Raw genomic sequence first — 13,631 nt, 5'->3', positions numbered from 1 at the left:
ATACATCTTTCAAACATATCTGATTGTATGGCTGACAGTATCTCCCTCATTTTTTTTCTTCACCTCTTCTACATCATCAAATCGCTGTCCTCTTCATTTGCAGAAACAAAAAGAAATTGCATGGAGCAAGATTAGGTGGGCCAGATGTATGGGGCAAGAGAGGCATGCTGGATTTTGACTGAAGCTGGCACACTGAGATGGCTGCATGAGCAGGTGCAGTGTCATGATGGCAAGGCCAGTCCCTCAACTGCCACAAATCAGGCCTTTTAGGGCACACCCTGTTACGCTACATTTTCAGAACCTCTAAAGAGAGAGCTGATTACTAGACTGACCTGGTGGACTGAACTCCAAATGCAATAACCCCCTCACATTTTTTTTAAAAAAAAGATCATTGATTTCACTTGACAAGCTTTTTTTTTTTTTTTTGGAGAGGTGATGATGGCGTTTTCTACTGCCTTGATTGATGTTTGCTTTCGGGGTCGTAAGCACAGCACCATGACTTATCACCAGTAATGCCCCTGAAAGAAAGTCTATGTCACTTCGGAGATGTTCTTTCAGAGCCAGGTATGTTTCCACTCACGGCTCCTTTTCCTGGTCAGTCAGAACTGAGGCACACATTTAATCTTCCATTAAAGTTCACGGTACAGAGTTCCATCTCTTTAATAGTCCAACTAGGTCTTCAAGCACAAGTGCATGAAGTTTATTAACGTTTTCATCCATTCGGGAAGTTGGCAGTTGTCCACAATGCGATTTGTCAACTGACATTTCACCTGTTTTGAAAATGAGAAACCACTCATACACTTGAGTTTTTCCCACAGAGCTATCCTTGTTAGCTGTGTTCAACATCACAACAGTTTCTGTGGCATTTTTCCCAAGCAGGAAATAAAATTTCACAGCTGCACGCTGTTGTCTTAAATCAGCCATCACAAAAAACAAAAACAAAAATGAGGTTCGAGCAAAATTGCTTTTATGAAAAAATTTACTGTGACCAGAGAGAACCATCCCAGGTGATGCCACTGGGTGCACCAACTCAGTGAGTTGCTCAATGCTGTCCTAGCAGGAGAAAGATGGGTATTACAATTGTGTAATAATCCCTCTTTTGATTTCAGATAGATGCTTCACAGGCCTTCAGTGACTGAAGATGATGGTATGCTTCATGCATGTGGACTTACGTGACCACTTCCAACATTTTAATGAGCAACTTTTCACGTTTAAAACAAATATATGTGCAGAAAAATGCTTTCTGAAGTTTTCGCACTGTTCCCTTTTTCTTCTTGATTTTTATGGTTTGAGAATATCTTGTTATTTATTATAACTTCAGCTTTAATTTTATATCCTGAATATTAGGAAATTAATCATTGTTTCTCATTTGTAACTTATTCTTTTTTCTCTCTTTTTAAGATCATTTTATTGGGGCCTCTTAGAACTCTTGTTACAATCAATACATCAGTGTATCAGACATATTAGTACATATATTGCCACCATTCTTTTCTAGACATTTACTTTCTATTGAGCCGTTGAGATCAGCTAATCTCTCACCCACACCCTCATGATCCCTTGATAAATTATAGATTGTTATTATTTTCATATCTCGCACCAGCCAGCCTCCCTTCCCCTATGGTTTCTGTTGTTCTTCCCCCTGGAGGAGGGTGTGTGGTTATGTGCCATTCATTCCAATCAGTACCCTCTTCCTCCCCATCTCTGCCCTCCTTTCCCCCTGCCTTTTTGCTATTGTTATTCTAGCTATTCTCCAAATGGCATATTCCAATTAAAAGTGAAAAATGTGTGTTTTTTTGTTTTTTATGAAACCATAACTGTTTTCTGGGCAGAGCTTCTTTCCCATTTTTGGAAGGGCCCCCTCATATAAGGAAACTCAAATTCCAAAGACTTGTACAAAATTCCTGCTAAAATGGAACTATATAAAGGAGAGTCTAGCATGCAGTCCATGCACTTAGTAAGCCATAATACTTCTCAAATATACTGATTATATTCCACTTGGTTTTCACCAGCAGGGCTCTAAGTCTTTCCTTCAGCATTTGTTCCCTATTTTTAACCCCATGTTAACTGAAACATGGGAGATTTAGTCCTTATCTTTTCCAAACAATGATAATACAAAGTTTGTAATATCTGATGAAACCCTAGAATGAGTAAAGTGTTTCAGCACCATGTAGTCTATAAGAATATTGAAAGTTGAACCATTGTATTCATTTCCTTAAAAGACCAATTCCAACTGTTTTTTATCTTCATGATTATTCTTACTTTATTATTATTATTTGGAAATTAATATATAGTATATAATTCCATAATTAAATCATGCCCAGAAGAATGTTGCTCTTGCTACCACCATCAGTTCCCAGGCATTCCTTTGCTACATAGTCCATTTTAAAAAGTATTCGGTTGTACTTTCTCCCAGACAGCTTTGTTCCTTCTTTGGTAGTCCAGGATAATTATAATATTCTTCATGATACAATCATCCAAATTGACATTTTTTCTGTGGTTTTCTTATTCACTGTCCAACTTCCACTTGGATCTGAAACAATTGAAGTGATCACAGCTTTGGTCAGGTGCAGCTTAGCCTTCAATGTGACATACTATTTTAAATTGTCATTGTACAGCTGATTTGATCGATGAAATCCATCTTTGAGTGCCTGGCTGCTATTTCCATGAGCATTGATTATGAAAAAGTAAAATGAAATCCTTGACTACTTCACTCTTTTCTTCATTTATTTTGATGTTGTCTATTGGCCTGGTTGTGAATTTTTTTTCCCCCTTTACAATGAATTGTGATCCAAGTTGAAGGCTGTAGTCTTTGACCTTCATGAACAATCATTGAAATCTTCTGGCGGTTAGCAAGTAAAGTTGGGCTACCTGCATATCGCAGGTTATTAATGACCTTCCCTCCCAACCCAATGCTCTGCTCCTCTTCAGATAGCGCCATTCTCAAACTATTGCTCACCACACAGGTCAAACAAGCATGGCGCAAGGCTGCGATCTGGATGCTCACCCTTCCCGAGTTTGAACCATTCGAGGTTCTCTTGTTTTGTTTGGAAAACTGCCTGTCCCTTTGTCAATTCTCAGCAGGAGCACAATGAATTATTGTGGAATTTATATTCTTCTCGATATTATCCACTATTTATTATGATCCACATAATCAAAACCTCTTGCAGAGGCAATAAATCTAAAGTAAACACCTTTCTGGTATTCTCTGCCTTCAGACCACTTTTATTTCTGTCACTTAGGCACACTTGTCACCTTCTGATCCTTCCTCTTTGTTTCTAAATTTTGCGTTCCACTCAGCAGTAATTTTCAGTGACTCTTGATTGCATGTTTTATCGATTCCGATTGCAGAGTTGGTAGAATTTAATTTTTTTCATTAATGGCATTATGGCTGGTACATAAATCTGAATAATAGTCATGTGAATGTGTCTTCCCTGTGGGCATATAGATATTATCCTACTGGAGTCAGCATTGTATTTAAATATATACTAGAAATGTTCTTTTCATGAAAAATGCAATGAGCACGATTCTTGGGTTTGTGTGATTTTTCGCCCAGTTAGCCACATGTTAGGCTGAACTTACACTGGCCAGTGCCACTTCAGCATAGCTCTCTGATGGCTAGAATAACAACTTTTATGCATTTCATTTCATTTCTACAGCTTGCCACTTTCCTAGGTCCATGCTTCATACATTCCACGTTTTTGACAAATAATGGACCATTGGAACTGTGTATTCGCCTTTAGAGCAATGCTCCATCAGCAAATGAAGTCCTCAGAGTTTTACTCCACCCACTACTTGAAAGCTGATTCTGATTGGAGGAGGCAACTCTCTCCAAATCATACTTTGAATGCCTCCCAACTCATCTCCCATCAATGTATCACAGAATCCTCGGGTATTATTCCTAAGGTTTTAAGTGATTAATCCCTCAGAATTGAGCTGACTCTCCCTTCTCCCTGGTCTTTGTCTGAAAGTCCTTCTGAGTCCTGTCAATCAGAAATGGCTTTTCTAGGAGATGAACTACTGGGGTCATAGCTTTCAGCACCATGGCAACCACAGCCAACCCAGTGTGACAAACTGAGAGAGGAGCGGGGAGCCATGAACCCGGAGACATATATACTCAAGTATAAGCCCACCCGAATATCTGCCGAGACCTCTAATTTTACTGCACTAAAAAATGTGCTGAAAAAACTCGGCTAATACTCGAGTATGTCTGGGTATCTTTAGACAAGACTATAGGCATCATATACACATCTCTGGGTAATGGAATTGTGGAAATTTTTATTTTACTTTTTTTCATCATCTAATATCCAAATTATTGTACATCTGATATACATAAAATTCTTGAATGCCCAGCATTGGGGCATCACTATTTATTTAATGTTAAAATGTATACTGGAAATGCATCTGCTCCTTAAGCTAATCATGTATGCACCTTGGTCCGTCAGTGCTGAAAGCACAGTAGTGTAGCGATCTCCTTTAATGTATTATAATGCAGTGAACTGCTCCAAAAATGTCTAATCCGCTCATGTGGTTTGCATTAATCAGCTTTGTTTTCGGCCTACATCTCCAACAGTGTTTTACAGGTTTCATCTGAAGTTCCTCTAAGCTCTGCAGAACTCGCCTTTAAGTTGGAGGCACAAAAGGGAAGGGATAGTGGCAGTCGCTGTATGTCACTGGAACCCGGAGAGTGTTAAAAACACATCTACCTTTTTATTCTTAGGTCATTTTGAAAAGTTTTCATTTAAGCTAAATGAGAAATTCCTCTTTTTTTTTTTTTTGAGTTTTACTTGTATCACATGGTTGAAACCTACCGAGAATGTTGACGAGTTTCTCACAACATTTAGGATCACATATTCTGAGAGTCTTCGGTTATTGGATCTCATCACGGCATTGCATTGAGCCTTTGCCTGTTCCATAGCTTTAGACAAATTTGAAAGGAAAAGCAATACATGCTTTGTTGAATATCGTGAAAAGAGTGGTCGAAATGTGTAACTTGTAAAGCTGAAGTTCAAAAGAGCTTTTATGTATACCTTGTTTTCATGCTTGAAAATGCCAATGGTGCATGGCACTCTGGGAAAAAAAACATGAGGTGGAAAAGAAAAATCTTCCTCTTTTCATTTACAGCATGCTTATTTAAACATGAGGATAACTATATAGAAACTTTCAAAGAAACATTGCAATTGTACCCTTTTTACCCCCTGGTGTTATAATTTTTGTTTCACATCTCAAGGAAAAATCCTTAGGCTTATTCTTTTGCAATGTATGAAAACATACATTCATTACAACTACTGAAGTAAATACTAATTGAAAAACAATGGATACACCATGCTTATCAGTTTTATGCATAATAATTCTTACTAAACCTAAGCCATATCATTGTATTTAATAGCAACTAAATAGTCTCTATCAAGGTTAGATATACTTCTGTGTTTTCATATTACTAATACTAGCACACTCAATGCCTAATTCCAACAAAGAATTTTAAAATCTTTAAAGGTTTTTGGTTTATGTACTTGTTCTGCTATAAAAAGAGAAAACTGAGCTCATGTCTAATTTAAATCTTTTACAAATTTGCAGTATTCATATAGTTACATAATCCAACTCAAATTATTCATAGACAGTGAGAGTGTAACATTTTCCACTTGGATGATTCATGGACTACATTGAACTTTTAAACATATAATATTAAAAACATCGAAATCCTGTGGCTGTACCTAATGACATATATCTATTATTAGATTATACTTTGAATAAGACTTCATATAGATAGATTGTTGCTGTTCTTAGGTACCTTTGAGTGAGTTCCAGCTCATACAGATTCTGTGTGTCATAGAAAATGCTGTGCCCTTTCGACAATTGTCCGTACGTTTGCATCAAAGGTTGCAGTGACCGCGTCAGTCAGTCATGCAGAGGCTTTTCTAGTGCCCTTCCTTTAGGAGGACTGTGGCTCAGTGGGGTAGAGGTCTGGCTGCTAACCACAAGGTCACGCTTATGAAACCAGCAGCCTCTGCTGAGGAAGATGCAGCCTCTGCTCCGCATGGGAGAAAGATGAAGCTTCTGTAGCTGTCCACAAAGGTTCACACACCCAAAGGGCAGCTCTTCTCTGGCCTAATGGTCGCTATGAGCAAGAATTGATTAGCTGACTGTGCGCTTTGTCTTGGTAGTTTGTTCTTTACTCTCTACCAAGCACGTTGTCGTTCCACAGAGAAATGGCCCCACTTGACAACACATTTACAGTAAGAGAAGTATTCTGGCTCTCATCTCTTACGAACATGTTGAGCTTTCTTTGTACATACTCTCGGCCATGGAGTCAAAGCCTTCTAAAAGCAGCTGAATAAGACAGAGTAGAACTGCCCTGGTGAGTTTCCAAGGCTGGAACTGTTGCTGGAGTAGAAAGCCCTGTCTTTCTCCTGAGAAGATGATGGTGGTCATGAAAAGTGCACCTGGCAGCTAGCAGCCCAGCGCTAACCACTACACAGTCAGGGCTCCTTTCTTCGGACAGTCTATCCTATATTCTTTATCCATCAGCAAACCCTAAATAAAATACATCAATGTTTCTCCAGTGTTTTGTAATCATTGCGATGCCTTGATATTAACATGAGGCTATTGAAAATACCATGGCTGTGTCAGGTACTCCTCAGTCCTCAATGAGACTATGCATGTTAATACGTTGAGTTTGTGTGCTGCAGTATAGCACCAATGAAACACATAACATTCCTCCAGTTCCTTAATTCTTCCCCCCACCCCCCACTATCATGACCTCAGTTCTACCTTACAAATCAGATTAGACCAGAGCATGCACACTGCTACAGATAAGAGCCCTCAACACAGGAAATCCGTGGGGCCAATAATGAGAATAGAGATATCAGAAGGATAAGGGGAAGGTTGGGGGGAGAAAGGGAGAATCAATCACAGCATATAACCCCTCCCAGGAGATGAACAACAGAAAAGTGGGTGAAGGGTGAGAGGATGATTTAAGATCTGAAAATAATAATCTATAACTTATTGTGTTACACAGGGTTGTCTAGATAGATAAAACCAGATTGCTGATAATTATATATATATTTATAAATATAGATATATAACACAAGAAATGAACTGTTAAATTATATACAGATAGATATATAATACAAGAAATGAACAGTTAAATTTTAAAGCAGTACAAATGGCTCAGTGCAACTCACTCCTGTGAGAGAGTTGTGAGACACTGGCAGTCCTTCAAGTCCTCAGGGCCACCAGGTAGTCCTCTGTAGAGAGAGCTAGGCTACCAAGCACAGCCAGCGAACAGCAAGGCAGGTCAGCAACTGTCAGCCAGGTAACGGACAGTCAGTCCCCAGATCAAGAGATGTAAATTTGAATCATGTGATCTTAAAGGGACCTCAACTTACAGCGACACAGTCCACAGGTTAGGTGTCCCACAGGTAGTGTAGCCTGTAAATTGAGGCACAAAACAAGCAAGGCAGCCACACACTGGTCCAATGATCAAAGAGTGAGAGACAAGAAAGGCGAGGCTCACCAAGCCATTTATCTCTCTGCCCTTCAATTAATCCCACTTGTGTTTATCGGCCAGGTTGGCACAATAAGCTAACTATCTCACTTATTAAGGGTTCATGAGGGAGAGCAGGCAGGGGAGGGAGAGGGAAATGAGATGCTGATATCAAAAGCTCAAGTAAAAAGAAAATGCTTTGAAAATGATGATGGCAGCATATGTACAAATGCGCTTGACACAATGGATGATTGCGTGGATTGTGATAAGATATATATGAGCCCCAATAAAAGTATTTAATTAAAAAATAGTTAGCAACAGACATACCAATTGCAATTCATCTTATGCTTCCACGAGCATTGGTTGTAGATGCAAGTAAAATCAAATTCCTGATAACTTCAAGCTTCTGTAAATTATCATGATGCTGTTTATTGGTCCAACTGGGAAGACTTTTGTTCTCTTTACATTGTAATCCGTACTGAAGGTTATAGGTCCTTTTCATCAAAATTTAATGTTTGGGGTCTCGAATCTCAGTTAGCAAGGCAGTGGCACCTACATGTTGCAATCCTGGTGTCCTGTTCCTCTTAATTTGGTTCACACTCTCAGATAGTGGCTCTATGTGTAAACTTTGTAAGTATGGTAAGAGGATGCAGCCCAGTCGCACAACTTTGCTGATTCTCACCATATGAAGTATTTTCTACTTCTGTTAGACAACTACCCCTTGGATCTACATACAGCTTTCACATGAGCACAACGAAGTGTTCTGGAATTCCCATTCATCCCATTTTCCCATAGTGATTCATAAGCCAGGCAGTGGAATGACTTTGTGGTCTGAAATACTCAAATAAAGGTCTTTCTTGCATCCCCCGCTTTCAGTCAAGAATCATCTGATGTCAGCAATTATAATCCTTGCTCTAAGTCCTCTTCTGAATCTGACTTTAATTTCTCACATCTACTTGTCAATTTATTGTTGCAATGGGTTTTAATTATCTTCGTCAAAACTTTGATTTTATGACATATTAATGATATTGCTCAGGAATTTCCATATTCTGTGAGGTCACTTTTGTCTGCAATGGACACAAATATGCACCTCTTCCAGTCGGTTGGCCAGGTGTTTCTTGGCATAGAGGAGTAAGTTCCTCTCAAAAGCAAACTCACTGTCATTGAGTCAATGCTGACTCATAGCAATGTCTCGGGGGGTGTGGGGGGTTTCTGAAACTGTACCTGTCTAGGGGAGGAGAACGCCCTGTTCCTCCTTCAGTTACTGGTGTCTTCAAAGTGCCCACCTTGTGGCTTGTAGCCCAACTCGAAACCACTATACTTCCAGAGCTCCCTAGCACTGTAACAAAAGTGTTGAAACATTTCATAGGTATTCCAATGAAGCCTGGAGCCTTGCTTCTCACCAATACCTTTATTGAGTCTTGGGCTTCTTTCTGTAACACCAGTGATACTTGATCATGTGCTAATCCTTAAAATGATTGATCATCAACCAATTATTTTTAATAAAATGACTGTTATACCTTCCATCTTCTGATGCTTCCTCTATAACTTAATATTTTGCCTTCAGAATCCTCCAACTCCGAGTCAAGGCTTGATTTGTTTTCTTCTGTTCTTTCAGGATGTTTCATTATAATAGCATATTTTGTCTTCTTAAGTGCCCTGTGAAATCTTCAGGTGGCTCTGTTCTTTCAGTCTTTTCTAATATTCATACTAGTTTTTCCTGCCTCCCTTGCTTTGTTTTAATTACTTTTTTTTTTTTTTAGGTAGGATGTATCCGATATCAGCCCATAACTCCTATGGACTATGGACATTGGTGTTCAAAGTTGTTAGGTGCCACTGGGCTGACTCTGACTCATAAGGACACCATGTACAACACAAGGAAACAGTGTACCGTGTGTACCTTAAGATGGTACTGGACCTGGACCATCTTAAATGGCTCCTATGCCAAAGCCCACCACTGCTACTGTGGCTACAGTGTACAGCTAGTTCATTCAGGGCTTTGCTCTTTTGGCTGCCAGTCTGCTTTATTCAGCATGATGTCCTCAGGGATTGGTCTTTCCTGATAGCATGCCCAGAGTACGCGAGATGAGACCTTATCATCCTTGTCCCTATGGAAGATTCTGGCTGTACTTCTTCCAAGATGCGTTTGTTTGTCCTTCAAGCAGTGCGTGGTTCTTTCAATATTGTTCACCAGCATCATAATTCAAATGCATTGACTTGTCTCTGTTCATCTTTATTCGATGTCCAGCTTTCGCATGCACATGAGGGGATTGAAAATGCCATTTGGGGGGCCAGGTAACTTAGTCCTCAAAGTAATATCCTTGCTTTTCAACACAGTGATGTATTTTCCATTCTTTAATTTGGAAGCTTTGCTGAAAACCTGCTCATTTTGGTGACCCTTCTGGCATGAGAAATACCAGAGACATAGCCCAGAGCATCAAGCAGCACCTCAGCCACCACAGTATGATAAACTGACAGACAAGTGGTGATCAGAGTTCAGTAGGCCAGATATACTAGTGAGATATTCTCAAAATTCAGGTGGGATATACTCAAGGTCATATACTGAATTGGTCCTCAATTTCTATAGTTTTAAGATAAAATTGTAAATGGGTGATTGAAGGTATGGTCTACAGTTGGCCACAAGCCTTCATTTGGCTGATTATGTTGACTTTCTCAATCATATATTTTCACAGATATAATTGATTTCATGCCTTTGTATTAACCTAGCAGTTCCACCTGCATAATCTCGCTCCTATGAACTCGATTCCTATTTATTGTTGAGAAATGTATCTGCAATGTATAAGGCGTTGGTCTTGTGCAATTCTACTTTGAGATCTCTTGAGGCATTTCTATCACCAAGGCCATATTTTCTAACTACTGATCCTTCCTCTATGTTTTCAATGTTCACATTCCAATCACCAGTGATTATCATTGCATATTGATTGTATTTCTTTTTTCAATTTCAAACTGGAGAATTAGAGCAAATTCGTCAATTTCATCATCTTTAGCTTTCATGAATGGCAAATAAATTGGAATAGTAGTCATGCTGACGGTTCCCTTATAGACGAATGAACCTTCTCCTGTCACTGATGGCACTGTCCTTCAAGATCAAGCTTGAAATATTCACTTTCATGGTGAATATTATGCCATTTTCTAGCATTCTAAATGATAAGATTACCTGATGTAAAATGGAAAAGACCATTCTGTTTCAGGTTACTAATGCCTAGAATATTGATCTGTATTCATTACATTTCAATTTTGATGACTTCCATTTGTCCCAGATTTATAGTTCATACATTACACACCCTGATTATTAATGGACGTTTGCAACTTTTTGTTCATTTTGAGTTGTATTAAATCAGAAAATTAATTATCTTAAAGCTTTTTTATCATTTTATTTGGGGGCTCTTAAAAGTCTCATAACTATCCATTATTCAGTAGTGCTAAGCACACTGGTACATAGGTAGCCATCAACATTTCCCCCAAAAATTATTTCTACTTAAACCCTGGGTATCAGCTCCTCTTGTTTCCCTTCCCTTATTTCATTATCAACATTAGAATTCAATTCTTCTATGAGGAGGCAACTCTCCCCTCATTGTGTTTTGAATGCCTGCCAAGCACAGGTCTTATTTCCTGACATTACATCTGAAAATGTTCCAATCATATTCATATGGTTGTCAGTCTCTAATTTCCATCTCAGTCTGTAGCCTCTGTTGAAATCTGTACACTTTGGTTATCCTGATAGTGTTTGAAACACTTCTGGAGGAACTTCAATCACACAGCAACAAGAAAAGCAAGAGTTCAACAAATAGATAAGTGGCACAGAAATAGGTTAAAGATAACATATAGAGAAATATGGCTATAAATATATATTTAAATTTAAATCAATCTAGATAGATAGATATACATCAAAATCATAGACCATTTACAAATATTTGGGAATGTTTTCTTCTTCCTTTTATTATTTGACTCTAATTAGAGATTCATCAATGTACAGTAGCACAGTGACATTTCTCTTCTTTATGGCCTATCTTAGTACTATGTAAGTGAATATTATTTTAGACTATAACAGGGGACATAAAACATTATGGAAAATTTCCACTATCCTTTGATTCAAAGTTTTGAAGTGCCCTTGTATCATAAACCACAGTTCTGTAATATCAGGGTATTTACATATACCCTGGTTTGCCAAATTTTTCTTTCATTTCAAATGAAGACAGCAGCATATTTTAGAGTCATCTTTACCTTATTTACCCCCTGGATTCAAGCCTATGATTTCTCTTCAGGGCATTTAGAAAGATTTTTAAACTCATATGTATGAACTACTAACCCTTTGACAGTGATTGAAAGTGAAATAATATGTGAGCTTAAGATTCTTGCATTTCATTTGTGAAAAGAATATGTATAAATAAATACAAACGTATTAACTCCAAAGACCTTTCTACTCCAGTAAAGAGTTCATCTTGGAAATCCACAGGGCAGTCTAACTCTGTCCTCATTGGACACTATGAATTAGCATCGACTCAATGGCAGTGATTAAATCCAGCCCTCAACATAATTGGTTTGATGCATCAAAATACATTTGACACTATAGTTTTTCTAATGTCTGCTTCTTATTTTGAAACCCATCAAAAACTAAGATAGACTTTTAAATGGGCAGAAAGAGTGTTAAAGGGATACACATACAATAAGCAATGAAAGTTAATGATTAAAATGGAATCTGTAGAAAATTAGACATATTTGGATGTTCACTATCTTTTTAAAATTAATATGTTATGTTTTTATAATAAATAATTGGAAATACATTTAAAGCTACCCCCTCCCCACTTAACCTTGTCCGACAAACAGACTGTAAAATGTAGATGAGAGTGTGCCTTTAACGCGTGACTTTTCTCTCTCTCTCTCTCTCTCTCTCTCTCTCTCTCTCTCTCTCTCTCTCTCTATCTCTCTCTCTCGGAAAGCTCCATTCCGACTTAGACAAGGGAGAGGGCACGGTCAAGTACACCCTCTCAGGAGATGGCGCCGGCACGGTTTTTACCATTGATGAAACTACAGGAGACATCCATGCAATAAGGAGCTTGGATCGAGAAGAAAAACCTTTCTACACCCTTCGTGCCCAGGCTGTGGACATAGACACAAGGAAGCCCCTGGAGCCGGAATCAGAATTCATCATCAAAGTGCAGGACATTAATGATAATGAGCCAAAGTTCTTGGATGGGCCTTACATTGCCAGTGTCCCAGAGATGTCTCCTGTGGGTGAGTAGGCAAGTTCAACTTCTATCACATGCTACAAGGCTGCTTCTACCTTGATCTGTTTCAGGTTGGCTTGCACAGAACATGGAACTCCTGACCAAGAAGATGACTCAGTTTTGAAAATTTTTTCCTGCGTACTATTTCTTTCTATCTTAGATTGGTCACTAGATCACATATTTCACAATTTTCCTGAACTCATGGTATTGTTTTAGATTACCCAAATAACAAAATTCATTTTGTATTTAAATTAATGATTCATAATAGAACTTGAGTCAACTAAAGCAGGCTAGAGATGATCAAATCCCAGATAATAATGAATGATTCCAAAGAAACTGCCCAAATTATGAATGACATATCATTCAAAAAGCAGTCTAGAGCTAAGTGTGTGGAATACTTTGTAGTTGTAGATAGTTATCCAAGAACGATGATAGCTTCTCGATTGTGTGTGTGGTAATACACACAGAAATGGCATTGAAGCCAAAAGCAAATACCATTGCTGAACTCGTGTTAGAATATACTTACAATTCCACTACATTGGTATATTCCCTAAATATTGGAATTTTAATATAGAATTTATATTTCAGGGTCAACTTATGTTTGCATATTCTATAATACTTGTAAGGAGCCCTAGTGACAGAGTGGTTAAAAAGCCAATGTTTACTGGTTCAAATCCACCAGCAGTTCTGCAGTCAACTGTGGAAACCTCATGGGGCAGTTCTATTCTGTCAGTCATATTTGCAGTCAGATGTAATCCACAGACTGGGAGTAGGTTTGATGCGTATAGAATGCATATTATAAAAGGATTATGAATTAAAGAAGACAAGCGTTAACCGTCATTTTGTGTTTCAAATTAACTTGTGCTGTCTCCCACATTTTTATGGTGGAGTCACTTGTC

The 13,631-nt window shown here is 38.4% G+C and overlaps 1 protein-coding gene across 2 annotated transcripts in view; it reads left to right on the top strand.

The window, feature by feature from the left end:
* Positions 1–13,631, top strand: part of CDH12 (cadherin 12) — a 344,128-nt gene that overhangs the window by 76,997 nt on the left and 253,500 nt on the right. For both annotated transcript variants that reach the window (XM_075542993.1, XM_075542992.1), the window contains exon 2: positions 12,445–12,739. In XM_075542993.1, coding sequence (XP_075399108.1) covers positions 12,445–12,739 — 295 coding nt within the window. The remainder of the gene's footprint in view (positions 1–12,444; positions 12,740–13,631) is intronic.

Source organism: Tenrec ecaudatus, chromosome 2, assembly GCF_050624435.1.
Source record: "Tenrec ecaudatus isolate mTenEca1 chromosome 2, mTenEca1.hap1, whole genome shotgun sequence".
NCBI lineage: Eukaryota > Metazoa > Chordata > Mammalia > Afrosoricida > Tenrecidae > Tenrec > Tenrec ecaudatus.
The sequence above is the reverse complement of the archived record's forward strand: the minus strand, read 5'-3'. Positions and strand labels throughout refer to the sequence as shown.